This window comes from Drosophila teissieri, chromosome 2R (genome assembly GCF_016746235.2).
Source record: "Drosophila teissieri strain GT53w chromosome 2R, Prin_Dtei_1.1, whole genome shotgun sequence".
Lineage (NCBI taxonomy): Eukaryota > Metazoa > Arthropoda > Insecta > Diptera > Drosophilidae > Drosophila > Drosophila teissieri.
The window spans coordinates 16939611-16967348 of NC_053030.1; the positions used below are offsets into that span (position 1 = coordinate 16939611).

Sequence of the window (27738 nt, forward strand, 5' to 3'; positions counted from 1 at the left end):
ATGGCCTGGGAAACTCCATCTCCATCTCCAACTCCATCTTCAACTCTAACTCAAACTCTAAATCCAAAGCCGAAACCGAAACCAAAACCAAAGCTGAAACCGAAGCATAATCCAAACCGAGTTTCGTTCGTGATAACTGCAATTTTCCAGCCACAACTACAGATACAATGAGTGCATAAATCATCTCCAGCTCAGCTGCAACTCCGTGGCATTTTCCTAGCGTGCCGCGGCAGCTTTTCCAAAAAAAAAAAAAACAAAAAAAACATGAAGAAAAAGGCCATCGCATAAATGTCAAATGGCTGGCAGTTTGATTTGGCTGCGGGTTAAGTGTGAATTATCCCAGGGCCTCGAAAACTCGGCACCATTTGTATACCGGCTCATCTGCCAAATGCATTTAAGAGCTTTAAGTGCTATTATCGCATTCGAGACAAATACCATAAGACACAATTCGGATTGCGAATGTGGCTTGCAGTCACGGCAGCTTTGGGGATTATAATGAATGGATTCATTCATGGTGGGAAAGAAATTGCTTACCATGTGTAGTATAACTATGGAGTATACTTAAGAGCTCCCAGATTAGATTGCTAGAACGTAGCCATGACTTTGGTTAGTTAAGTTAGCTTAACAATTTATCACCTGCAATGATTCATTGCTATTGGTAGGGATTGTGAAATTCTTTGTCACTTATAACCCTGTTTACACTTTTGCATGTACTATATTGGTGTTAATTTCAGCTGACTGCAAAGTGTTTCAGTACCACCTGACACCCACTGATCTAATCAACATTCTTTGCACACTTTTGAACTTCAATTCATTCATGGCTTGAGTGGAAAACAATCTAATCAATACTACGGCTGGGTAATGCTTTTATCAGCCGGGAAAATACCTCCGTGAGTTCCCAGGCCCGCGGAACTATCAAAACAAAGAAGTCGAGGCAGACAGCGCGGAATGCCAGTTGACAAATTCTAATTGGCAAAAGTTCCCGGAATCGAATCGAACTGAATCGTATTGAATTGAATTGATTTGCTTACTACGACTACTAAGGTACTAAGGTGTGTTGATTCTGATGCGGTGGGGCGCTTCTCATGTTCGAGGAGGTGTTCATTTCGCTTAGGAATGTGTAAATGTAGATTGAAATTCGATTTCAATTGCAATTCGTTGAAAGTCTGCCTTTCAAGTCGACTGCCCGAAATTTGGGTACTCCTAATATCTTAAGGTATAATTTAGATAGCAGTTTGGACTTTGCTATCTCTACATTTTCTACATATAAAGTACGATTATTCAAAGTCGTTACAACTATACTAAATATAGAATATGCGTGTTTGTAGTAGTAAAAATAAATTAAAATAAAGTAGACAAAAAATAGTTTTTGTGATTTATTATAAACAAAACATTTAGTTCAAAACTTTAGAAGGTTATCTTCGAATGTACTTTCTATCGCCACTAGCGTTTGTGCCTCAACCCCAGTAAAGTCCGCCAATCGCTGAAAAATCGCAGCAAAGTGCGAGCCCCCAAAAACGCGAAGCCCCAACGAGGCCCCAATCCTCTGCCGCTGCGCTGCTTCGCCTTCGGCTCGGCGACACGAAGGCCAACCCGAAGGCAGACGAAGGCGACGACGAGCGGCTGCTCAGTTTTCTCAGCGTTTTTTCCGTTTTCAGTGCTCAGTTCAACTTTAGCTGCGCACGCGAGCGGTGCGGTTTTTCACTAGCGCTCGAGAGTGGCTCGTAATTGTGTTTTTGGCTGGCCAGGAAAATCCCTCTGGCGAAAAGGGGGAAAACTCGCGCGCGATTTTCACGTTCGCCGATTCACACACGACGACGACGACGATCGTTTTGTGGAGCGTAATTACAATAGAAAACGTAGTCCGAACGCAATTGAAATACAAAACAACATAAACGAATTTTAAGCTTGTTATCAACGCGACTGAAGCTTAATGCGGGGCTTAGCTTGATTTTCTGATATTCTGACTTGTGTGATTTTCTGATTTTCTGCGTACGCTAATGCGTCGTTTTCCACTGGCTGGCAGCGTTTTCCAGCGGGTCCGGCGAATTGGCGCGCAATTTCATTGAATTGCATTGAATTGAATGCAAATTGCAATTGCGGCACCGCGCGAAATTGAACCTTTGACGGCGTCGATGGACAGCGCGCACAACGTGGCGTATGCGTAATCTGTGGCAAGCGAATCGAAGTACTCGCAATCAAATTGAAATTGAAATGCAAATGTAAATCGAAATCGAAATGGAAATGAAAATGCGAATGCGAATTGAAATGAAAGGCGCGCGCCGGCTCAAATAAATTATGCGCCACAGTGAGTTCTAAGTGCTTCGTCTCTTTCCATCCGCGGTGTGGCCTCTCTTTTTCGCGCAGTAATACGTATAAAATAATACAAATAAAAAATAGACCCAAGCCCAGGCAATTGAAAATGCGATTCATATCGGTTCGAGTGGCAGCAACAACACCAACAACAGCAACAACAGCAGCAACTAGACGACAACAACAAGAAGCGAACTGATGATCGCTGGCAACATGTCAAGCATAATTAATTTTCGATTCCGCCGATTTCTTGCCACCAGCAACAACAGCAACAGCAACAGCAGCAGCAGCAGAAGCACCTCATCTGGAAATCTGGAAGTGTAATTACGGGTAAACTTTGCGTCTTTACTTGTTCCTTTGTAATTAATCTTTGCCTCTCCCCGATTCCCTGATTCCCTGTTTCCCTGATTCCGAGATTCCCCGATTCTTTGTTGCTATAATGCCAAGTGCGATTTTGTTTTATTATAATGCGAAACATATAAACATTTCACTTATCTGTGTGTATCTGCGAACGTGTGTGCTATCTGCCTTTGTTGTTTCAACATTTTGCGAAAATTGTTTAATTGTTTGGATTCTATTATCACATTTGGCACTCGCTCTCAGCTCTCTCTCTTGATTCCATTCGAATTGATTACCGCCGAGCATTAGGCGTTGTAAAATCGGAATCAAAAGCCGATCAAACATATGTTTGAGTGTCTGGCCAGCAATTAATTGAGAACATTTGCATAGCATTTTGGTTGGCGGAAATCACAGTTGGACTTAATTGCCCGCCAGCCATTCGAGCTTAATAAATCCAATTCGAAATCCATTGAGGCGTTCTAAGTGAACACTCCGCATGTGTACCGACTTTAAGCTGCTTAACAGCCACCAACTAAGTGAGCGATTAAACAAAGTAGTGCCTCAGATCGGGTGCATGAGCACAAAACACCTTATCTGTTGCCGGGCATGAGTCAGGCAGGGGTGATACATATTGTTTAACCAATTAGTAACGATGTGTCAAATATCGCCAGGTGATATATAGCTATATAAGCTGGCCAAGTGTCAGGCGCGGCTGATAAATCACTGCAGCAGCAGCAGCTGCAACTGCCACTGCCACTGCAACTGAAACTCCAATTGCAGCGAGAATTGTCACTAAGCTAATCGCTGGCAATTTCCTGTATTACCCGCACCGAGCCATAAAAAGTGCTATCCTAGGGTGGACGGGAAATAAATAGGGAATACAATAAACTGGCTCATTAGGAGGACAGTCTGCCAGGAGGACACCAAAACAAATTACGACTCCTGGGGCAATGAAGACACAAGGCGAAGATACAAGTCGAAACGCAAACATAGGATACCATAAAGTATGCACGGAAAGAAATATACGAAAGGATTCGTCTCTACAAAACCCTTATTTAAGTAAGAAGCTATTTCTGTTTAAATTCCTTTTTAGTTTTGAAACTACTATCTTTTATTTCGCCTTTCTCTTACATCGTACATAAAATAATGTTTCTTTGATAGTTAATATCTCATTACTTTTCAACGTATTCTTTCGCTACATTCTTCATTTATCTCTGTGTAAATAACACTGGTAATAACTGCTCTTTGCAGGGGGCACTGGAATTGGGATTGGGATACGTTGGGGGCGGGGCAGGGAATAAGCCAAAGCTACATGGGTTAATACGAATGTGCGCCGGCATGTCCATGAAACGTCCATAGAACAGACGTCCGACTAGCAGTTCGAGCACTGGGCTAACCTGGCGACACACCAGCCCATGGATGACAGTCCCCATTCCCATTCTCATTCCCATTCCTATTCCCATCCCGCTTCCCCAGTCCACCCATCCTTCAGGTACCCAAACCAATCCCCGATCCTCCGATCCCCACTTGCAGTGGCAGAGACAAACGGACGGACTTTCCCGTACTGCCTAGGTGTCGCTTTTTGTTGTTGTTTCTGTTGGCTTTATAATAAAAATGCAACCATACCAGTTTTGCCAACTGACAACTCACATACACAGGCGGCGGGGCCAACTCGTTTGCCCCTTCTGTCCACCGACCAACATCAACATCAACATCAACAATAACAACTGCAACTACAACTACGAGCTGCATGTGAATTTGGTTTCAAAAAAACTATGTGTTTATACCCTTGGATCAAGGGTAATTGAAGTGGATGATGTTGTTTGCTTAGCTCTGGGGATGGGCAATGCTCACAAGTCAGGCGACTCTTGAATGAAGTTGGGCAGAAAGAAGCTTTTGTCGAGAGTTAGAAGGTCCTTTAAAATGAGTTCATTTCTACAGGTTGAAAAAACGGAAGATGCTGAACTAGATTGTATATAAATTCTGTAGTATGTAGCTAAAAATGTTTGGAAATATACTTTGGGGTGCGGAAAGCCGAGGGAAACGCCACTTTAAATAATTTTCTTTTAATCTTGTTAGTTTGGACCCTAAGTAATAATTCCTTTGAACTTTAAGGACCTACAAGTCCCCATCCTGCAAGAGCGTGCTTTCCAGGGTATTCCCTGTGCGGTATTGCATGGGTACAATAGGATACGATTTGGGTTGCGACTCTGTTCCGCTCCCGCTCCCGTTCCCGCTGGCCACGTTCACGCACCTGTCCAGGCACAGCAGAGCCAGGCGGTCTGCGATCCGCGATCTGCGGTCTGCAATCTTTGGGGGGATTCAGTTCTGCTCCGCACACCGGACTCTCGAGCCGAGCGATCTGCAATCCGCACGCTCAACTGGAGTGGCGAGCAGCAAGTGCAGCAACTGGTGGCTTGGCAGGTGTTTTTGTTTGTTTGTTTGTTTGCTGGACTTGATTATGCTGTCGAGGGGGTGGTGAATGCGGGAGGGGGAATGCGGTCTGCAACACTGCCTGCATAATAATAATCCAGCAATTAAAATATGATCGCATAATAACTCGACACTCGCGCGTCTGCTTATGATTTATGGTTCAGCTGGCTCGGCCAGCGACTTTTAACTTATTTATAGAGATGGTCCAGCTATAGAGCCCCCATTCCCCCCATTCTCCATTCCCGATTACCGATTCCCGATTCCCGTTCTCCGGAGAATTCTTCTAGTGGGGTAATTGTGTGGCTGCGACTACTTTTTCCGCCGCTTGTTCTTCGGCTCTCCGCATACTTTTGCATTCGCTTAAAGGTAAATTGCTGTCGCCAAGCGCCAGACGATATAGGAGACACCCCTCGCCACCCAATGTTTGCCCACTCGGCCCCCCCACCCCCTGCTTCAAAGCACCCGATTCAGAAACCCCCTTTTTTTAAACAAGCCGGCTTGGCTCGTTTCGTTTTGGCAAAACCCAAAACCGAAAACAGAAGACCAAAGAGCGAACAAGAAAACAAGAAGACTGAGAAGCAAAAAGCAAAACATTTGATACGCCCCCCCTAGCGCCAAATGCCCCCCAAAACGTCCCCCGCTTGTGACACCGCCTGTCCGACTGTTGCTTCTAATAAATAATTTTAAATGCTGACTACAAAACGAAAACCGAACGGGCGGAGCGGAGTGGAGCGCAGCGAAGTGATGTGAAGTTTAAGTGTAACCCAATAGCCAAGTCGCGTTCTTAATTGCCTGCGTGGGATGTGGGGCTGTGGGACATGTTGCTGCCGCACGGATAGCTGGCTGCTTGCCGCTTGCTGCTGTGTCTGCCGCACCAAGATGTTGCAGCTGTGCAAAGTGGGCCAGGCCAAGTGCCCAAGTGCCCACCACTGCTGTAGTGGTGGCAGCCCACCACTTCTGGTGGGCAGTGAAAGGCACTCGTGGGTCAAAGTCCAAAGTCTTGACACGCATTCGGGGGTAGTTTCTCCGTCTGCCAGCCTCTGTTTTCCATTTTCATTTCCATTTCCCCATTAGATGGATAGCTTTATGACGTCAGCCTCTTTGTCGCCATATGTCTAGGCCCACACGCACGCACCCCACACACACTCAGACACACACACACACACACAGACTAATACACTCATACTCACGTAAGCTGCTGGGAAAAAGCATGCGTCATCGCAGAGTCTGTCGATTGCAATTTCACCAGCCCCCAATAACGATTCTGTGGGAATCCAGGCAAGGGTACTGTGGATGGGGTCCCTCTCTCTGCGTCACACAACAGCAAAAAAAAATGATAATTTCGCCATGACACGCAACGCAAACACTTGCACACACTCAAAGAGCCACAGAGCAATTTCCCTTTTTGTTGTACAATCACAGAAACTAATTAATATTTGCAGAACAATACACGGCTAATAAAAATTCCTCCGATAAGATATTAAAAATAGACAATTGCCCCGTATTCCTCCAGCCGTATCTGCCCATTCTGGTTGTGCCAGACTAAACGGCGTGTACTTTGGCGATTAGTGGAGTGTTTCGAGGGGTAATAAAACACTCTTTGGAGGGGGGCACTCTTTGGAAAACTTGGGGTAAGTTTGGGGTAAATAGTGATATATATATGTATCTATACAAAAATTCAAGTCTAGCCTCTCATAATTTGTTATTATAAGATATATATCGTAAAGATAAACAGCTCGCTTTCATGTTATTTGCAAGTTTATTGATTTTGTAAACCCCTAAGATACACAATCCTTGCACCAAGTTGGCACAAAGTTATTGTACTTATAAATAGAGCTTGCAGTTCTAAACTTAAACTTGTGTGGAGGGGAAATCAAAGTTTTCAGACTTTGTTCCACTGCCATGCCCTCCATTCAACATCCCTTCCTGCTGCACCGCCTCATGCTGAAATAAACTAGATTACTAATACGCCGTGTTGTGCCACATTGTGCTCGGGTTATTTACAGTCAGCAATTGCAACAATTTACTCAGTGCAGCCAGACAAAATGGCGCCATGCATGTGTGTTGGTGTCCGTAGCGCTGTCTGTGTGTGCTTGTGTGTGTGTGTGCAACCTCGCTGACAGCATTTGGTGCGTGCCATTTAACTTGACAAGCTTATTTGTTGCAACAGCAAACACAGCAACAGCCAGCTGTACATATGCCAAGCCAGCAAAAAACGAACATTTGTTTACAATATTTATTTATTTACTAACATTCATTCCTATTGGCCTGGCAGGCAGTCCGATTCGACAATGTCGGCCGCGTTTTGGCAGCGGAATCAGCAACTCGCCCCGAGAACAAACAATTTCAATTGTCGGTGCCATAATCGCATATGCGGGCTCGTAGCAGCATGAAGCTATGTACATACATATCTATATCTATATCCATATGAGTTCGCGACGAGGGGGGCGCTGGTAATGGGAGTAGTAAAGCACCTTGATAACAGCGCTCGTGTGGCGCTTGGCTCCACCGTCCATAAATCCCGCAAATCGCCAGCCGCAAGCCGATGTCTGGGCGGCAGTATCCATCTTTTGTCCGAGTGCGACGAGGGTTTTAGATGAGCAATTTGTAGTCGCAATTTCACACAAATTATGCAGATGGCACAGAGAATCCCCAAGCTTTTAGTTTCTCGCTGCTCGCTGCTCTGCTGCTCATTTGTATGTAAATGTATTAATGTGCATTTATGTATTTCCTATGCAAAGTCCACGAAAACTTGTAAAAAAAAAATCTGAGGAAAATAAAACACTGCGTTGCCCATAAAAATGGAAGCAAAAATTTGTGATAATCATATGTTAATTTCATGTTTCTGCTCCGGCACTCCAATCATAAACAGACTAATTTATATGAGTTTAGCAGGCCTTAACTGCTGAACGTCAATAATAATGAAAACAAAAAACAAACTGAATGCGTGTGAGATAGGAGACGAATATTTCTATGAAAACCGAGGGAAACTCAAGCTCCAGGTCACGGAACAACTATTAACTTAACTTAATTATTTTGTAAACACCGCGAAAGGCAAATAGTCCTTCGCCGTCGCTGTCAAAGATCGATCTGTTTATTAGCTCCGATTCTAGAGACTTGTCACTAGAATTTGGAACAGCTAAGATTTGTACTCGCATTGTTGCCGTAATTGAATTAACACCTCCGAAGCGACTGCTGCCCGTCTTTGTGGCAGGTTCAACGTCACGACACCGAACTAATCGACAAATAAACAAGCAGACAATCAAAGCGCTCGAAGCTGATCAAGTGCAACTGCACTGGGCTGCGAGTTGTCACACGGCACCCCTTTTCCCCGTTGGTTGCATGTCACAGACGAACACTGAAATCGTAGAGCCAAGATATATGGGCACATCAACGTGAATTAACAGACACATTAACCGATAACCGATCTTCAAACACGAAACACGGACGAACAGAACGAAAGACTCTGGCAACGAACTCAGAACGAAAGACTCTAGAAACGAACTGCCAAACGAAGAAGAGGAAGAAACGGAAGTCTAGACTCCAGCGGCGAATTGCGAACTGAATCACGACTGCGGAATGTAGTGTGCCATATGCCATATGCCATATACCATATGCCATATGCACGGCCGATCCGATCGCATCACAGTCCGCATATAGAGGTAATATTTTTTATGGCCATATCAAATTTCAAGCAGCAGCAGCAGAACGGAGCGACAGAGCGAAGTGTCGTCAGGAGACTCATTTGGAGTCGAGCAAAACGGAACAGCGGCACGGATCGCCACAGAACTGAGCAGAACAGAACTGGCTGTGGCGCCCAAGTGTTAACCCCGGCACCTGTCCCATTCAACTCCCCTCTCGGCCAACACCCCCCTGGCCATCACCTTGCCTTGGCCACAAAGCAGAGCTGAAAATATTCAAACAATTCGCATTTGCGTGCTAATCAATAAATTTGCCTGTGAAAACCATTTTGATTGCTTGTATCAAGCGAAACTTGTAAGCAATATAGTGCAGCTCGTTAGCCGACGGTGGAATACCCTTCACAAACATATTTTTTATAAATAGGTATAATTGGTATTTGGGGTAATATAATTTGTCTTCGATTGGATATAATACCCAATGCAATTTAGATTAATTATCAAAATAAAACATCAAAAAAGTTTATAAGATTATACATAACTCTTTGAGGTAACATAAAATGCCAAGCCAAATTTCAAAATTAAGAACAGTCCATCAAGTCGTGAATATAACATGTACAACTGAGACTAAATAAAAGTGAGATTTCTGTTTATCCGGTTCATATGGGGGAATCGTTATGTTTGATAACAGTTGCCGAGAATTTGTATATTTTTTCTGGCGATTCGGCGGAGATTGTCGTTAAACAAATGTGCCAGAAGCGGCTACCAATTCACAACAACAACAACCAAAATATCATAAAATCGGGTTCCGCACGTCACTCGCTGGAATTCCCGTAAATCGTCTGCCCAAATTTGTTGCTTGTTGTTTTTGTTTCTTCTGTTTTTTGTTTGGTCCGTTGGCTGGTTGTTTCTAAAAAATTGTTTACAGCTATACAGCCTCATATTCGGCCAATAAATCCGGTTTTCTTTCGTACAAAACAAAAAGAAGGCAACGACGAATATTTTGTATACGTAGTGTTTTGATTAACTTTCGCCTAAATAATTGCACAATAAAAAATTGTATGGAATTTCGGTTGACGTTGTTGTTTTGATCGCATTTTTTTTTCAGCTCTCCACATACATACATATGTAAGTTCGACTTTGGATTGGTTCCAAAAGCATAGATACTCACACACGCAGTGCCAAACTGTGTCTGTGCATCAATTAATCGTACTGTTCGGCTATTTATAGATTTTGCGGTAAATTCGCTAATAATACTCAAATTTCAAGAGGCCAGCACCCGCACCCGCCGCACTCTAACGCCCATGCCCCTCGCCCATCAATTCCCCCAACCATATTTGCCCCGAGTTTATTAATAATTTGCAAGCCGAACCGAAACCAATGAGCAGTTAAGAATAATAAAAATCGCTTTATATGATCCATGATTCATGGCCACGACAACTCCGTGCAGAGACTTCGCAGCGGCTTATATGGCCAGGAATCAAATGGCCAAGATTCTGGGGTGACTAATCGGCTAGGGAACTATCATCTGATCCGATTGGAGTAATCTGGTGGCGGACCCAAAAACGGCGCCGATTTAAATGGCTAGTGCTGATTGGCTAGGCAATAAACAGATGATCGAGATATGTTCACAAAGCCATAAATAGAGATTTTGTAGATTTCAAATTATGAATATAAATTTTTTTATTGGACTTCAAACAGTTCCAGTTTGGGCAATTGAAACTTAAGCTTTTATATTCCCACTGCAAAAACTCAGTTTCAACTCAATTTAAACTACTATTAATTAAAACTTGTTTTAATCAAGCAATTAATATTCATTTAACTTTACCAAATATCTATTTTTACTTGCGCCATATGCACTTGATTTATTATACTTTAAGGAGCATTAAACTTTAGACATTATTAAGATATAAACTTTTTCATGTAACTTTGGGGTAATGAATATTTAATGAACATTTAATTAAACTGCTAGTTAACGAAAACTTGTCTTGATCAAAGTTTTCAGTTACTTGGCTTATGAAAATATATTTTTCCATAGCATTTGTACAAATAATACTTTATAGAGCAACTAATAATCCCTTTAAATAAGCTCAATGACAACTTTGATTAAACTATTAATCGGTTTGAAGTTTAATTGATTGGAAATATGTATATTTACACATAAAGAAATGTAATTCAATTTCAGTTAGACTTTAGTACCTTTCGTAGCACAGAGGGTCGAGTTCATTAGAAGCCCTCGAATGAAATAGTACTTAATTGAACCATATGACGTGTGACTTTTATGGAGCACTTCTTCCGGCACATTTGGGCACGGCTCGACTCAGTTTTGTTCTGTTTCATTCGCTTGGCAATGATTCGAACGCTATTAAAATCGCATTACTCCATTGTGAGTGAGGAAATCGACGGAGGACGGAGATTGGAGGATGGGGGACAGGACCAGTTTGAGGTCGGTCTTCACTGTGGTCCTGGCACTCCGCAACTCCGCAGTTGGGCTGGGCCCCTTCGATGAAGCCGATGATGATGATGATGATGGCTAATAGCTTTGTTAGCTTTTATACGTTTGTCTGGCTTGTGACTTTATTATGTCGTTCGGTGCATTCGTTTCTTGTACGTTTCCCCTCCCAGGCTCCCTGGCATTCGAAATTGGTTAACTCTTGTCTTGTTGTTGGCCCATTGTCTTGGGCAATCGGCAATCGTCAACGTCATGGGCCTGGCCTTGTCTTCATCTGCTGGGCTGCAGCTGTAATCGCTTTGGGTTTCGGGTTTGGGGTTGGGATTGGGATTGGGTTTGGGTTTTCGGTTTGGTTTCAGTTTCTGTCAGATGGAATTGTACCAAATAAAGCTGCGTCTTGCCCGAAGGGCCTGGCATTTGACAAATGTGCGTTTTTAGCCATCTCATTGTTGTGGCAAACAGACTTCAATATGCAAATACATTGAAATTAGTTGCCAGGCGGCGATCGGAATCAGCGGGGAGCTGGCTATCCGAATCGAGGCTGGAGTCGTGTCTTGTAGTTGGCCCCGTGGAATTTGCATGATTTGCCAAAGTCTTTGACTCGCGGGCTTTTTTTTTTTTTTGGCGCCGCTTGCAGGGGATTACGACTGATCTGGGGGCTTAATGGCCATGTGGCTGTAGGTTGTAAGTCGCTGGCATTCCGCTGTTAATTGAATTAAGCCAGCGACATGGTCCACTCCGCAGGTAATTGGCAGGAGGCAGGCCGGCAGGTCGGCCAGCCGAGCAGGGCTTTTAAGTGGAATTCGCGATGGCGAGAGTGTGATAAGGCCGGCGACGAAGGATGGAGGATGGACTTTCTGCGAGGAGTACATACTATACATACATATATGTACCTATGCCACCGATCATTAGAGGCTCCGTCTAGACGCCGTCTGCGTGCCATGCGTAACCCTTTTGGGGAGTCGAAAAGCCAGAACTTAGGGCCCAGAACAGAACGAAGTAGAACAGAACAGCAGCCTAACCAATTTTCTGCAGCTCAAGTGCAACCCGGAGCCCCGGTTAATTGCCCTGGCCTTGTCGGTTGGGTTGACGCCATGTCGGGAACCATTAGAAACCCCAACGCCAGCCCATAATCACTGGCCCTTGGCTGGCGGGCACTTTAATTGGCACGACATCGTAGTCGCCGTCGCCGTCGCTGTAATCGCAGTCGTCTAAGTCTGAGTCATGTAATGCCGCCCGACTGGGCCACAATTACACACATTACATAGATCTTAGGAAGTGGACCTCAAATTAAGTGCCCTGCTAATTCCCACTATTGCTGCTGGATCCATCGATCGGCTATTTTGGGATCAACTTTGGGCCCCCGTTCCAGTCGCGGCATGCGACTGCTCAGATTCCCCAACTCATTCACTCAATCGCACATTAACCCCGAGCCTGAAAGACCAACTGATTTGGCGATTTTGAAATTGCGTACACTGCACACATGTGGCACGATCAGCATCGCCATGGGCATTAAAACATATGAACAATGAACCCACACACGATAAGCCGAGAACCCAGGCGGCAATCCAATTGAAATCAACTCTCGAGCTCGCGGGCCCTTGACCAAAATCGTATTTGGATTGGCAGATGAAGAGTGCTCTTCAGTGCGAAGCGATGGGGAAACCACGGCGACATTGAAGCTCGCAGTTACATAATCGGCGAGAAAACTGAAAACTGCGACTTGCTTCTTTCGCAGGCGCAGAAATTCTCAATGGCGATTAATTTCGAGACCTCCACTTTGTCAAAGTCATCTAATTCTTGTGCGCGCACAAAGAGAACCATTTCCTAGAAGCAGCCACATGAAATAATGAGTAGTGCTGTAATGACAATTACAGTATATATTCGAGTAGTTTTGATTTGCATTGTCCTTGTCAACTGACGCCTGACAAATTGCACCTAATCGCAGGGAGCGGACGCAAGCACACCACTTCGAGCGATCGTCACGTAGTCAACCGCTGCACTCGCCAATCCTCGCCTGTGTGTGCCGCGTTATCAAGTGCAGAAATTAACATATTATTCAGGGGTCTTAATACGAACCTACATACATATGTATGTATAGTAGAGTGTGAGCTTAGGCCTTATCAGTTCGTCGAGTGTGACAAGTATCAATGAATGGGGCTACCTCGGGCTTAAGCCAGAACTCGAAGTAGGTTCCATTGCAATCACGTGAATAAAACGTATGTTTCATATTTAAACATTTCTACCAAATGGGTTACATAGCAGACATGCTATGTGTTACATTAACCTTGTCCCATAGAGCAGGGTATCCACAGGTCCATAAGCATGCCAGCCCATAAACACTTGTTCGACTGCCGCTGACATTTGTTGGGTCAAGCACCGATTTGGGCCGGCCAATCCAAACTCCCTTTGCAAGCGCTCCCGATCGCCGCTGGGTGTGTCACCCGATCTCCGATTGGGATTAAGCCGGGGATTGGGATTAGCGCTTAGTGATTCACAGAGATTGGTATCCGCATTTGGTGCGTTCGGCGTTTGGTTGGCGCCACTTTGAAGCGGCCACAAATCAATAAAACATCAAACAGAAAACAAATAACAACAAATAACTAACAGAGAGGCTGAAGAGCAACAGCAACAAGTCGTTGGCGAAAATCGCGGTGCTGTGCTGGTGCTGGTTCAAGACAAATAATAAAATATTATGCGCCATCGAAATTAATTATAACTCAAACAAGCATTACAATATTCCCTGGCTGGCGCCAGCCCGTCAAAGATCATTAACATTTTTATGATCCGCCAGATTCGAACAAAGAGCCACCTCACATAAGGCTCGTATCTGTTGTTACCTGAGCCACCACCACACGCACACCTTGGGATACATAGATACAAAGATACGTACGTACGTACGTGTAGATACACGGATATACGCACCCATAAAGCGCAAAACTAATAATGTCCAGGTTGTTTAACACCTCCCAAAAAGAGGCGTGGCGAGGGCTGCTCTGATGATTCGCAGAATTCGAACGGCGCCGCTATCTCTATCTATGTACATACATACATATGTACATATATCTGTTATATGGCTGCATCTTGGGTTCCGGGCAGGAGTCGTAAAACCCAAAACGGGATGATTTACTATACTGCTGTACTGGCCGAAATCTTTCACCCTGGGCGGCAAGTGTTTTGCACTCTCCAAAAATTGAAAAAACACCAGTTGTTGCACGGACACAGACACAGAAACACACACATCCACAGAGACACACACTTTCACACCCACACCCACACTGACTCGCTGACAAATACAAATCGGTTCTAAATTTAATTTGAACAACAAAGTTGTAGGTACAAATTGGTACAAGACACCTGCAGAATATCCAAACAATTCTATTTTCGCCCGCTGCGCTGTTATTTTTAAACTAACCGGCTTGATCGTGATCTTTCTCCACCCAAACACAATTTCTTTCCAGTCATAATTCACGCGAGCCGCAGCCACAACAACAACAACAAAATAATAATTCGAAGAGAAGTGTGTTTAACGGGAAGTGTGCAGAGGAAAAACTAATAGAGATTTCCGCGAACATCGATCGATTGTGAAAATGTGTTGCCAATCAAGTGGCCAGTGGAAATTTCCTGCGCAGCAGCCACGAAAATCATCGGCGCCAAGACGGCGCTTCCCAGGATTTCGCCTACGCACCCAGCTGCTGATCCTCATCGTAGTCCTGATGGCCCTGCTGCAAGGACGACCTGTCGACGCCGGGGCGGGAGATAGTCTATCAGGTGAGTGACATCTTACACTTGAAGATCTATATTTGTATTATCCATTAGGGTTTTACTAGGCTCGGAATGGTTGTAATTGCTATTAAACTTACATGGTTATTCCCTAGTTTCATTAATTCTTTGGGCTGTTTGCATATTACTGAGACATTTCTGGGATTAAAAACGTGTCTGTCAGTTATAAGTTTCAACAAAATCAAATCCTTGACTATTTTAGCAATCTAGCAGACTTAATTACCTCGTTAAAATTATTTCAACGATGATTTGAAGACCATTTCTAATCAGATAATTGTGTTATCACCCTTGTTGGCCATAAATTTTGATCCCAATCCGATCGTAAAACTTTCATCTAACCTTGATGAAGATCCACATTCCAGTCCGCTTGAGAACTACATATATTCAAAAATGCCCCCAGATGTGTGTACATCTAAGCGGCTTGCCGGACCTACTGCAGCTTATGACTATGAATCATGGATTTTAGCTGATTTTTACGAGCTTATAACAGCTTTAACTGCCAAGCAATATGATCGGTTATAGAGTTATTCCGAGCGTTTTTCTACGGAACTATTTTACGATTTTCAGCTGAGTCAGCCTTGTTTCAGCCTTTCACTGGCCGTGGCTTCCATTAATTGCAAATCTAACACAAATAAGCCAAAGACTAAACATACATGTCTAAATTTCAAAACTCATACTTTTAATGAAATGAAATACGGTTACCTTAGCATGTAACTTAAGTTAACTAAAAGTGTTTGCTGCTTTCAGATTGAAGATCTTACAAAAGTTCCTTTTTCAAACTAGTTCGGGTTAGTTTAATAGTTCGAAATGCAGTATTATTTATATAGATTGTTAACTCATATGGACACTTTTTAATTCACTTCGAACACGTGGCCCTGTCTGGCGCTCCTCTTAACCCCTACCACTCTCTCTCTTAACCCCTTGCTGCCCCTCACCTTCAATTCGCTGGCGCTTAATCGGCGACTGTGATTAATCGACGAGCGTCTGTTAATGGAGGGCGGGGGGGGACCTCTGATCGAGGGGGTGGTCAGCGGCATTAGCTACTGACTGAGCATATATTCAAGCGCCGTCTGTGTCGCCAACACTGGCACGAATTTATTTACGCTGTTTTCGACTGGGGCTCCTCTAAAAAACACAAATTGAGTGGGCTTTTTTATGGGTTTTCGAGTGTGTTAAATGTAAATAAAAATCGAATAAATTAGATATATTGCAATGCCGATATCGGGTTACTTGAACCAAGTTCATTAACTGTTCTAGTCGAAAAAGAGAAAGGAATGTAGAAAGTCTCCCGCCGGCGAACATGATATTTGTTTTTTATTTCATCAGAGGAAATTTCCAATTGATTTTGAAAATGGGGAAAAAGATGTGGTAGTGCTGCGGGACGGGGGCAGGGGGAAATCAGCAGGACACAATCAAATAACAGGAAAGGGTGGACCAAATACAACAATCATCCGAGGTCCAGAGTCAGAGAACAAAGCGAACCAAAAACAAACAAGCGACCAAATTACACAGATTGTTTCTGCGGGAGGAGGGGAATCAAGAGGGGCGGTGATCAAGTAGGAGGAACCTCGATAATAACCCAGAATAAAACAAAGTCCCAAAGCCGCCCACAGAGATCGAAAGACCCAGGAAAATGGAGAAGTGGAGAACCAAAAGGTAGCTCGGGTGCACAAAGAACATCATTCGGGTCAAGTATATTATTTTCAAATGTTTAATAATTCAACAAATATTTCCAATCCCAAGAATTTAAAACAGTTTGTTCTTTTTAAATATCTAAATATTAAATAGAGTTTGGTTCTTTTTAAAGTTCTAAATCTTTAACAGATGTCACTTGTTAAAACATTAAATTTCATAAACATTTTATAATTTTTTAAAATTCATGTAATCAGATGTATAAAATTATACAATTGAAAGTTATAGCACACATTTGTTCGCTGTGTAGCGCCGGCGTCTTCATTTATTGCCCTCGAGAGCGAGAGGGAGGAAGTGTGCGTCTGTGTGTGTTTATCAGCACATTGCAGGTGGTCCTCGCATTTTAGGAAGAAGATGCATAAGAAGAAGAGGAAGAGCGGGCTCAGCCTGCTGCGATCGTGTCTCCCCCACTCCCTCACTCCCGCAATAAGTTACCTGCCCTTCCGTCTCGCTCTTCCTCGACGTTTCCGTTCACCTTTTCTTGCCCCATTGTTATGATTGCTGTTGTTGTGGTTGCCAGTGTTGTTGGGGCAACATGTTTAACATGCAACGCTTGGCTACTTTGGACCTAAGCGCCACCAAAAGGGAGAAGGTAAAAACCAAACAAAGTGGCAACTACAACAGATTGCGGCAGAAGGGTACTTACACTGCGGAAAATACTGATCAGTTTATACTTAGACTATTTTTTTTATTAGTTTACAAATATAATAATGGTGTAATATACAAATTGAAGTTAAAAGAACATTTTAATTGGAAAGATTATATCTATTTGACTAACAATCACCAAGAAGTGGAACCAAAAATATATCTACTTTGTTTTTCATACAAGTTAATAGAGGAAGTTGTTTGCTGCCTCTGAGGGCACAGATCCTTGATAAAATTTCTTACAGTGTACAGTAAACACGCTCGCACATATGTACATAAATCCAGAGGCCTAATCTCATTGACCTGCAGAGCGAGATCAGATTGAGATGCGCCAGTGGACGAGGTGGGGAGGGTGGGCGAGTCCATTTTGGGTCACGTGGTCGGATAAGATCTCGGTCGGTGGGCAATTTCCGGCGCTTGTACATGCAATGAATCGTCTTGTTTGTGTTTGTTTTGGTATTATTGCATCAAGAGTCAACGCCAGTGGCAGGAGGCAGGAAATGCCGTGGGTGGGGTCGAGGTCGGGGTCCCAGAGGGCGCTACTCACTACTCACTACCTACTGCAGCCCAATTCAGATAGGCACATTATCACTAATCACTAATCCGAGCTCCAATTCTCTTTTGCAGGCGTGCGGCAATCCTGCTCGAATGAGGGAGAGGAAGTCCAACTGAAGAACCAGCCGCAGATTTTCACCTGCTTCAAGTGCGAGTGCCAGGTGAGTCGACTCGAGAAGTGCTTGCCACTTTAATTTCGCATTTATACCGACGCACACCCCGTCGACTTTGCTTGCCCCCTTGGTTTGCTACTTGAAGGCTCCACAGATCCTTGCCAAGTTGGCGAGTGGAGCTGCTTTTTGGCCTCGATAAAAGTCACTTAAAGCGAAATGAAACGAAATGAAATAGCATAAACACGCTTGCTAAAATAAATCTCGTGTATATGCCCCTTCTACCCTCTCTTCCCTCCCTGCCCCGCCTCTATCTATCTCCCTCTCAGCATGGGACGACGCCAGTGTCCAGCCAGCAGGACATTCAGACTCTGGTGATTGCATTGCAGCTACATCCTTAGCGGCCTGCCAAAATGAAAAATTCCAAAAATGCTTTGAATATCTCAAGCAGATTGCCAGACCGCACTCCACTATGTATGTTACTATGAGCCACGAGGCGAAGGAATTCCAACAAATTGTACACTTCTTCAAGCTAAACTGTTCTTTAAGCTTCATTATTTTCATAACAGAAATGGTGGAAATACTGTATTATTCAAATGCAAATCTATGGCGTGCAAAGTGCTCTGTGTAGCAGGAGAAGAAGTGTGAAGCAGCTGAAGATATTGCCGGAATCTGTCGGAATGTTTGAGTATGTTTGCATTTGTTTGGCTTCGCCACTTCCTCTCGCCAGCCTGCGTCTCTCTCTCTCTCTAGCTACCTCTCTTTCCCTCTGGTGAATTTTTTATGATCCAAGGTCGTCAAACGGGTTTCGCGCCGTCATCCGCCGTTTGGGACGGGTATCACGGGTATCACGGGTACTACAGGCATCATGGGCACGGGCACCACGGGCATCGCGGCATCGGCATCGGCATTGGCAAGGGTATTCGATCTCGGCACTCGATCGTTTGACAAACACTTGGCGCCGCCGCCGTGATTTTTCGTCGCCAGCTCGCCAGCAACAGCCCCCTCTCTTTCGCCCAGCATGCCGCCATCTCTTTCCCTTTCTGTCGCGGCTCAAACGGCAAGCGGCTTCGTGTCGTCATTAAGCAAGCGCGTGCTCATCCGTCTGATCGATGAAAAGAGAGTGGTCGCAAGGGGCACAGGTGGAGGTGGCGGTGGGGGTGGAAGGGGTTGGCGGCAGGGTTGCCAACACTCAGCGAAAAATAGTAACAAGTTGCGGGATCAATGTGAATTTAATGGAGTTTGATCATGAGCTTATTCTAAGTACTTCTTAGTTAACTGAACTTAGACTTGTTGAACTCGAGCTTAATATATTAGTTTACCCAAATTGCACAGAATTTCTGTCACTGTAGTGGTGTCGTGAACCTGCTGCTAATTTAGCGCTAAGCGCTGCTAAACGCCGCTGCTCCAATTTGAGCGGCAAGCGTTCAGGCTGGCGCCGTCCGATCATTCGCAGCGATCCAAGAGCGAAGCGATCCCAGCGATTCAAGCGATCCAAGCGATCCAACCGATCGATCGATCGATCGGCGCTGAATCTTTTTTCGCCTGCGGCTGAGCTGCGCTGCGATGTTATTATTATTTCCATTGTTGCTGCTGCTGCTGCGGCTGTCGTCGTCGTCAAGTGGGCGTAACCGAAATTAAAAAGCAGCAGCAAAATCAGCGGGGGGAGCGCAAAAAAAAAAGCAAAAGCCGCAAAAAAAAAAGATACGATACTGGCGCCACCTTACTGGGGAAGGCGCCAGCGGTGTATGTCCGTCTCTTTCCGCTGCATCTCTGTCGCACGCGCTGGGGATTCGTCGCGCGGACTCATTAAAAGTTCATGAAATCGAATTCGACCCGTGTTCGAGGCGATTTCTCTTAGCGGCGCTCTTAAGGCCCCCAAATCGAAACGCTCGCCAATGGAGCGTGCAAGGCGTTAAGCTGTAATCGGGGCTTGAACGCATAAAGCCGATAAATAATGCTCGCTTACTGGGCTCCCGTAATGTAAGTCTGTCTGGGAATAAGCAACCAGCCATTTAAGCCGAAACTTTACGACGCGCGTTTATTGTCTAAATATATATGAATATATATTCATATATGTACATATATGAATATATACGTTCATGCATAGAAAAGACTTGGAAATCGTCAGGGACACTCTGCGAAAATGGCACTCCATCCCCTGGAAAGGACCACAAATTTTCGCTTTATGCGAATATTATGCTGAACCCGCCGAATTCGCACTTAATGGCTTATGATTTAAACGATTTTTAGGGGGGGGAGGATGGCTTCATCCACGATTGAGCAGGACTTTTATGTGGATTTGCAAATGAAATTTTTTTGTACTCTGGAAATGGGTAAACATGTGATTAGAGGACACAGTCAGTGATTGATAAATATTAACTAGACGCCGGGAATTAATGTTAATGCAAAATGTACAATATTATAGTGGAACTGGGATTAGCATTTTTACTTTACTTCTGTATTAATATTAATAAGGGATTTACGATCGCCAGGGGCAAATCAGCAAATTGGAATCATTAGAGCTGTTTTAGTGTGCATAACTTTGACTAAATAAATTCACTTTTACCAATATGGAATTCTAGAGCACGGGCAAACCAGATTTGGCCAAATATTTTCATACAGGTCTGCCAACTCCTTTCCTTTCCTTGCGAATTCTTTGGGCAGACCGTTCTAAAGCCCAAAGCGAATTTCAATTCCGATTCCGATTCCAAGTCCAATTCCGATGCCAATTTGAGCCGTAGCCCACAAGTGACAAAATACACATGACCATAAAACCACAAGACTGCCATTACCATATTCACTTCGCGTCTAGAGCGACTAGAGCAGACTTGACTCCAACAACCTGGCCAACTAAACTCCGAGATGGCCAACAGAAAGAGAGGCTCGGATGCTGATGCTGATGGTGAAGGAGATGGAGATGGCGATGGAGATGGAGATGGGGACAGAGACGAAGACGAAGACAGAGACGGTGTTAAAACCGATCATGTTTTGTCAAACGCAAGGTCGTTAGAGGCCGTTTGCAAATGTGGTTCTGCCACTGTGGCAAACACACTCGCACACTCGCACACTCGGACACACAGAGCCAGAGCTTGTTGTTGTTGCTGCCGTAGACTGCCGCTGGGCAAGATTGGAAACAACAACAAGAGCAGCAACAACAGCATCCATGCCCACTCTCCATCATCCACTGCTACTTAGCAGCTCGGGTTGCCATCGTGGCGCCTTTGGCTTTGGCAATCTTTCGCAGAAAAATGCCTCAACTTTCATGTTGGCTGGGCATATTTCTATACCGGTTCCCGATTAGAAAGAAAGAATTCCAAAGCATAAACAGCTGGATGCGAGTTGGCCGCGACCAGGTCGCAACTCTATCCGGATTTTGAGAGCACGTGAACTTTGATCCGTGAGAAACGACGTGCGATTACAGTGATACTCAATCTGTCAGCTTACTGCATTTCAAGAAATGCACTGAGAACAATTGTCGCAGAAGCTTGATTCTGTTGGATTTTTACATAACATCAGAAAGCATTTATTTATTACCAAGACGTGCTACAATAATGAAAATACATTTTTAATAGGTCAGTGAAGGCAGGGAAATCATCAATACTAGTTAATTCAAGAATCAGCTCGACCTTTACTTCAGATAATTTAGTTTTTCGTGTGGAAATTGGGAATGGGGGAAAGGCGCGGGGGGAGTTACGACAATGCCGCACTAAGTGCCATTAAAATTCCAACTAACAACTGCCATTAAAACTAATACGATGATAAACATCTCGCAGCCAGGGACCGCGACTGAGACTGAGACTGAGACCGAGACTCTCGAGATTTTCATTTTCATAACAATTGCAAATTTTGCACGTTGCGGCCCCATCCAAATTGAGATCCAATCTGGTTTGCTTGCACTAAATTATAGACACACACATACTCAGATACACGAATACTCGACGACTCTGAGACTCGGGGACTCGGAAACTCACCAACATTGTTCGGAGCAACTGCATACAAATTAGTGAAATATTTTGCCTGTTTTTGGTCGACATCTATCTAGATTTATAGATACATTTACAATTAGTGGCGGCTCCGGCTTCGTCTCGAGCTCTATTATTACGGCACCGGCTGGAGATCTGAATCTCAATCTGAATCTGAATCTGGCTTTAACCTGTCACAGCCAGCAGCTGTTCCACTGCACCACTGCCTCCACTCAAGGGTTAAAGTTAAAGGCAACACCAACACCAACACCAACACCAACAGCAACAGCAACGGCAATTGCAATAGCAATTGCACAAGCCAGCCAAGTTGCAACAGTTTGACTTATGATCGACATCAATTGCAAAGCGCCCCGCTGCAGCTGTCAGCATGTCGTTAACACAGCCGAATGGCTAGAAAATCCAGATGCATAGATACGCGCATATAAATATATGTATATCTGAGCCGATTTCTCTGCTGCTTGCCATGTGCTCACCTGTGGGCAGGCAATCAGCCGAGGGATCAACTAACGAGCTGCAAAGAGAGCGCGGAGTGGGGGTTGTCTTTTGGTCTTAAGGATGAATTACTGCAGCATAAATTAGCCGACTTTGCATAATCCCAGCTCATTTTCCACCTTGACTTTCGGAGAACAAATGCGAGCTCAAAGCAATGCTATTCATATTCATAGTATAAAACCCGAAGGGAAATCCCTTCTATTCTTCTGTAGCTAACAAACCAATCGCCACGCCCAAAGCAAATTGCACTGAAGGTCAGAGTTCACAGCTTCATTGAGCAATTGGCAATTTCGAAAGCAATTGCTGGGCAGCAAATCAGGTGGAGGTGTGTTTTAGGGGGCCAAAGGTGGAGACAGATGTGCACTGGCCAATCATCAGCTCGGCTGCATCTTTCACATGGCTGAGCGCATTTGTGCAAATTGCTCATACGCCCCGTGGAACGGATCAAACGACTCAGTTTCAATACTAATGCAATGTCTTTCATTACAGAACGGATTCGTGAATTGCCGAGATACTTGTCCCCCAGTCAATGACTGCTACATTCTGGATAAGTCGAACGGAACTTGTTGCCGCAGGTGCAAGGGTAAGTAATCGTGGCTAATATATCCACTCTTTCAGTCACAAAATGCAACTATGCAAGGTATTGGTAGAGCATTTATTTATGTGAATTGTTTGCATTCCGCAGGTTGCTCGTTTCGCGGCATGTCGTATGAGAGCGGTTCGGAGTGGACCGATCCGGAGGATCCCTGCAAGACGTACAAGTGCGTGGCCACCGTGGTCACCGAGACGATCCAGAAGTGCTACTCGCAGTGCGACAACAACCAGTTGCAGCCACCACGACCGGGCGAGTGCTGTCCCACCTGCCAGGGTGAGTCTTGTGGCCAACTCGGTTAGATCCAGACCAGTCCCAGTCCATCCCAGTCCCCCGTCCCCAGTAGCATCAGTCACTAAAATTAGCCAATGATCCCGCTAATGCCTCATAATCGCTAGACAATAGAGAGTCCGACCAGATGGACAAACGGTTCGATGTGGTCAATGCAGCATAAAATATGTTAAAATCTTTCGAAATTCCTAATTATGTACTAGAGGGAAGAGACCTATAGGCCTATGGGCATTGCCCAACGCAAAGTAGATCATCGCAGATAGTGCCAGCATATTTATGTCTCTATTACCAAAATGATTTATTCATGGGGCCCCATCTGCCGCGATCAAATCTCCGGATCTCCGGATCTCCAAATCATCTGCTGCGATCCGTTGATCTGTTTTGATCTGTTCTCCACGACGTGGCTGTTATTATTGTTGGCTCCGCTTATTTATGGGCTTTAAATTGTCTATTAAGGCGACAATGTCGCCCCGCATATTCGCATTGCGATCGCGGCTGAGAAAACAAAAGCAACACTCCGAATCTGGGGGCCCTCCTATGACGCTGCCTATGCAAATGCGGTAGATGCCGCTTGGAAACCCGTTTCGCCTTGTGGAAAATTTCTTGGCCCGTGGCCAAGCAAATCAAACCCAACTAAATCATAAGTGTCTGATGGCTAATGTCTGATGTCTAATGTCTACTGTCTAATGTCTAGTGTCTAATGTCTAGTGTCTTATATCTGATGGGATTGCCATGTCGCTTTCAGGTTGCAAGATCAACGGACAGACGGTGGCCGAGGGCCAGGAGGTGGACGCCTCCATCGACGACCGCTGTCTGGTGTGCCAGTGCCGCGGGAACCAGCTGACCTGCTCCAAGAAGACCTGCCCGGTGCTACCGTGTCCCATGTCCAAGCAGATCAAGCGTCCGGACGAGTGCTGTCCACGCTGCCCGCAGAACCACAGCTTTCTACCTGTGCCAGGTGAGTTGTCATAGGAAATGTGTAATATTTATCTTACTGTGTATAATTTGAAGCATACAAAGTTCTTTGGGAATTTTATGCAAAGGAAAACGGAGGCACTTAAAAAATACAATTAACAAAGCCATAAATTCCAAAAATAATTTTTAAAAAGTGTGATATATTAGCAGGTTATTTATAAAGTCTAGATGTATATATGCACAGGTATATGGAATAGCAAAAATAAGTATTTTTACTTTTTACCAATTCTGCTTAAGTCGAGGAAGTAAACACCGTAATATATGAAAAATATAAAACTATATTATATTTACCTTCTTATTTATTTTTACAGGTAAATGCCTGTTCAACAAAAGCGTCTATCCGGAGAAGACGCAGTTTATGCCGGACCGGTGTACGAACTGCACCTGCCTGAACGGCACCTCCGTGTGCCAGCGACCCACCTGCCCCATCCTGGAGTGCGCCGCCGAGTTCCAGGAGCCGGATGGCTGCTGTCCCCGCTGCGCCGTGGCCGAGGTGCGGAGCGAGTGCAGCTTGGATGGGGTCGTGTACCAGAACAACGAGACGTGGGACATGGGGCCGTGCCGCAGCTGCCGCTGCAACGGTGGCACCATCCGGTGTGCCCAGATGCGCTGTCCGGCGGTCAAGTGCCGGGCGAACGAGGAGCTGAAGCAGCCGCCGGGGGAATGTTGCCAGCGGTGCGTGGAGACGGCCGGCACGTGCACCGTCTTTGGGGATCCACACTTCCGCACCTTCGACGGCAAGTTCTTCAGTTTCCAGGGCAGCTGCAAGTATCTACTGGCGTCCGACTGTCTGGGCAAAACGTTCCACATCCGGCTGACGAACGAGGGACGCGGCACGCGGCGTGCCAGCTGGGCCAAAACGGTGACCCTAAATCTGCGAAACTTAAAGGTCAATCTCGGCCAGCGAATGCGGGTCAAGGTGAACGGAACCAGGGTAACGTTGCCCTTCTATGTCACAGCTGGTGGCCAGAACGTGACGATTGAGCGTTTGGCCGACGGCGGCGCAGTGATGCTGAGATCGGAAATGGGCCTGACCCTGGAGTGGAATGGAGCTGGCTTTCTGCAGGTCTCGGTGCCGGCGAAATTCAAGAAAAGACTGTGCGGCCTGTGTGGCAACTTCAATGGCAGTTCGCGTGACGATCTCACGGGGAAGGATGGACGAAGTCATGGCGACGACGAGGTCTGGCACTTTGCCAATTCCTGGAAGGTGGGTGGCCCCAAGTCCTGTTCCCGCAAGCGCGAATTCCTCGCTGCCACGCCCACCTGCGACAAGCGCAAGTCGAACTTCTACTGCCACCCACTGAGTGTTCCCGCGCTCTTCGGCGAGTGCCACGAGCGGCTGAATCCGGAGAACTACAAGGCCGCCTGCCGCATGGACGTGTGTGAGTGTCCGTCGGGCGACTGCCACTGCGACAGCTTTGCGGCGTACGCCCACGAGTGCCGGCGACTGGGCGTCCAGCTGCCGGACTGGAGGAGCGCCACCAATTGCCCCGCCGGCTGGCGTCGCAATGCCACGTTGTCCAGCTTCAAGGGCAACCAGTTCTACGGCGATCCCAGCTTCAGCCGGTTGAAGGGTCGGCGCCAGAAGAACCACCAGCTGAGGCTGCAGCTGCAGCAGGAGCAGCAGCAGCGGAGCAAACAGGGCCAGAAGGGGCGGCACAAGCCGGGTGGCCACAACCAGCTGGACAGGCAGGGCCACAACGGACTGGACAAGGATCAGCTGCAGAAGGAGTTCATCCTGAAGCACGTGCCCAGCAGTTTCCTCTACCCGCGTGCGCCGGATCGCACGCCGCCGCCCCTCCACTAAGCTAGTTGTCCGTTTAACTTTAGTTACCCATTTAGTTACTACACACACACCCACACTCACACACGCACACGCACATTCATGAGCACGCCCATCCACACAGACACTCTCGCGCTGGGGGCCGCCATCCATAGCATACTTTTAGAGGCCCCCAAAAGTGCCAGAGACCTAGTTGGTGGGGAAAACCTAGTTGAATTCGCTCCCATGACAGCCAGGCCACAGTATTACGCTGAACGTCCTCTGGAGTAGGCAGATATAGATAGTCCGGATATATATATGATATTCAGACACACACATAGCATCGAAACTCATCCTGTCGCCATTTTTGTGTAGCCTAAGTTTTATTTATTTTAGCTTTAGTAATGGAGTTTTACCCGGAGAGCCTGTTGTTTGTGTGCCTGTTTTGTATTTGTATTTGTACTGCTGTATGTGTGTTTCGTCGCTGCGCTAAACTAAACTAAACTGATCTAAACACTAAACTATAACTATAACTATAACTTAAACTAAACCTAAGCTAAGCCTTAGCTAAGTGTACTTAGAAGTTAACGCAGTCCTAGCGAAAGTACTTGATAATGTTTGCTTAATATATATAAGCTCTAGAAAGGACGAGGATGAGGATGAGGACCTACCCAACTACTATGAGAACTGCACAACAGTATTTTTGCTTAGTTGAAACTTGAACGAGCCCCAGATCCGCAGATCCCTAGAACTCAAACCTACTTAACCAACTCGAAATTCCGCTTATCTCAAATCGCAAAATTAACCAACTTTTATCCAAACTGTGTTAATATTTATACAACTATCGCCAGCTATTTATGCACCTAACCGGAAAGGCGGAAAGGGGAGACAGCTCTTTGCCATTTTTCAAATCTACAAATTAATCAAGTTTAACGTTTAAAGTTTAATGTTAATGTAAAGTACTATAATAACTCTTTATATACTACTTGTATGGCTGGAACTGTAAGTTTACGATATATTTGAATACCCAAAAGATGAAGAAAGAAACAAAAACACAACAAAACAAAACAAAAACCAACGCAACAAATGCAAGTGGATGAAATCAAATTAAAATATATGAAAACAAACTATAACTCTTGTTTAAAATGGGGGGGTTTTTTCACGGTATGTGGCAAGATATATGTAGGTATAAAGGAAGATCTGCAACCAACAAGCTTTTTAAGATTAAATAAAATCTATGAGAACTGAGTTGCACTATTGTGTCCTGTTTGGAAAAGCCAATCCAAACCATTAAAGAGACATCGCAGTTGACCAGCTCAGAAAGTGGGAATCGAATAGCCATGGCCAGTGGGAACTTCAGCTGCTGATTCTCAGCTTCCTCATCCTACTCCTCCTCCCGAGCAGAGGATCCCCGGCTCCAAGTTGTGTTTATTGTTCTTTGCTCGTGTGTGGCATCAGTTTCAGAGGCACGAACTCCAACTCTCCGCGACGACACTGCGTCTGGGGTGGCATCAAGCACTCTGATGGGTCCGAAGCCGAATCCGAATCGGAATCCGAGTGGCAGTCTGGTTCTTATTGCGATGCCATGGCCACGGAAGGAAGTGGAGTGCAGAGCGAGTGCCAGCGGCCAAGGGCCACTCCAGAGTCTGATTGGGATTGGGACTCGGATTCGAAAGGGGC

The 27738-nt window shown here is 45.3% G+C and overlaps 1 protein-coding gene across 2 annotated transcripts; it reads left to right on the forward strand.

Moving 5' to 3' along the window:
* The first annotated feature begins 1481 nt into the window (after positions 1–1481).
* On the forward strand, positions 1482–27147 carry LOC122612420 (BMP-binding endothelial regulator protein). Of its 2 annotated transcripts, none has more exons than XM_043786025.1 (7): positions 1482–2643; positions 14637–14946; positions 17923–18011; positions 22928–23021; positions 23124–23306; positions 24067–24279; positions 24608–27147. In XM_043786025.1, the coding sequence occupies exons 2-7, from the start codon at positions 14766–14768 to the stop codon at positions 26101–26103; spliced, it is 2256 nt and encodes a 751-aa protein (XP_043641960.1). In that variant the 5' UTR covers positions 1482–2643; positions 14637–14765; the 3' UTR covers positions 26104–27147. The 2 variants fall into 2 exon arrangements, with proteins under 2 accessions (XP_043641960.1, XP_043641961.1); XM_043786026.1 differs by having other exon boundaries at positions 1482–2633.
* The last annotated feature ends 591 nt before the right edge of the window (positions 27148–27738 follow it).

Bases quoted from the DNA above. Each gene is read 5' to 3' on its own strand.
- LOC122612420 (XM_043786025.1), top strand. From the start codon at position 14,766: ATGTGTTGCCAATCAAGTGGCCAGTGGAAATTTCCTGCGCAGCAGCCA. The intron at 14,947-17,922 runs GTGAGTGACATC...TCTCTTTTGCAG, and splicing joins GGCGGGAGATAGTCTATCAG to GCGTGCGGCAATCCTGCTCG. The intron at 23,022-23,123 runs GTAAGTAATCGT...TGCATTCCGCAG, and splicing joins TTGTTGCCGCAGGTGCAAGG to GTTGCTCGTTTCGCGGCATG.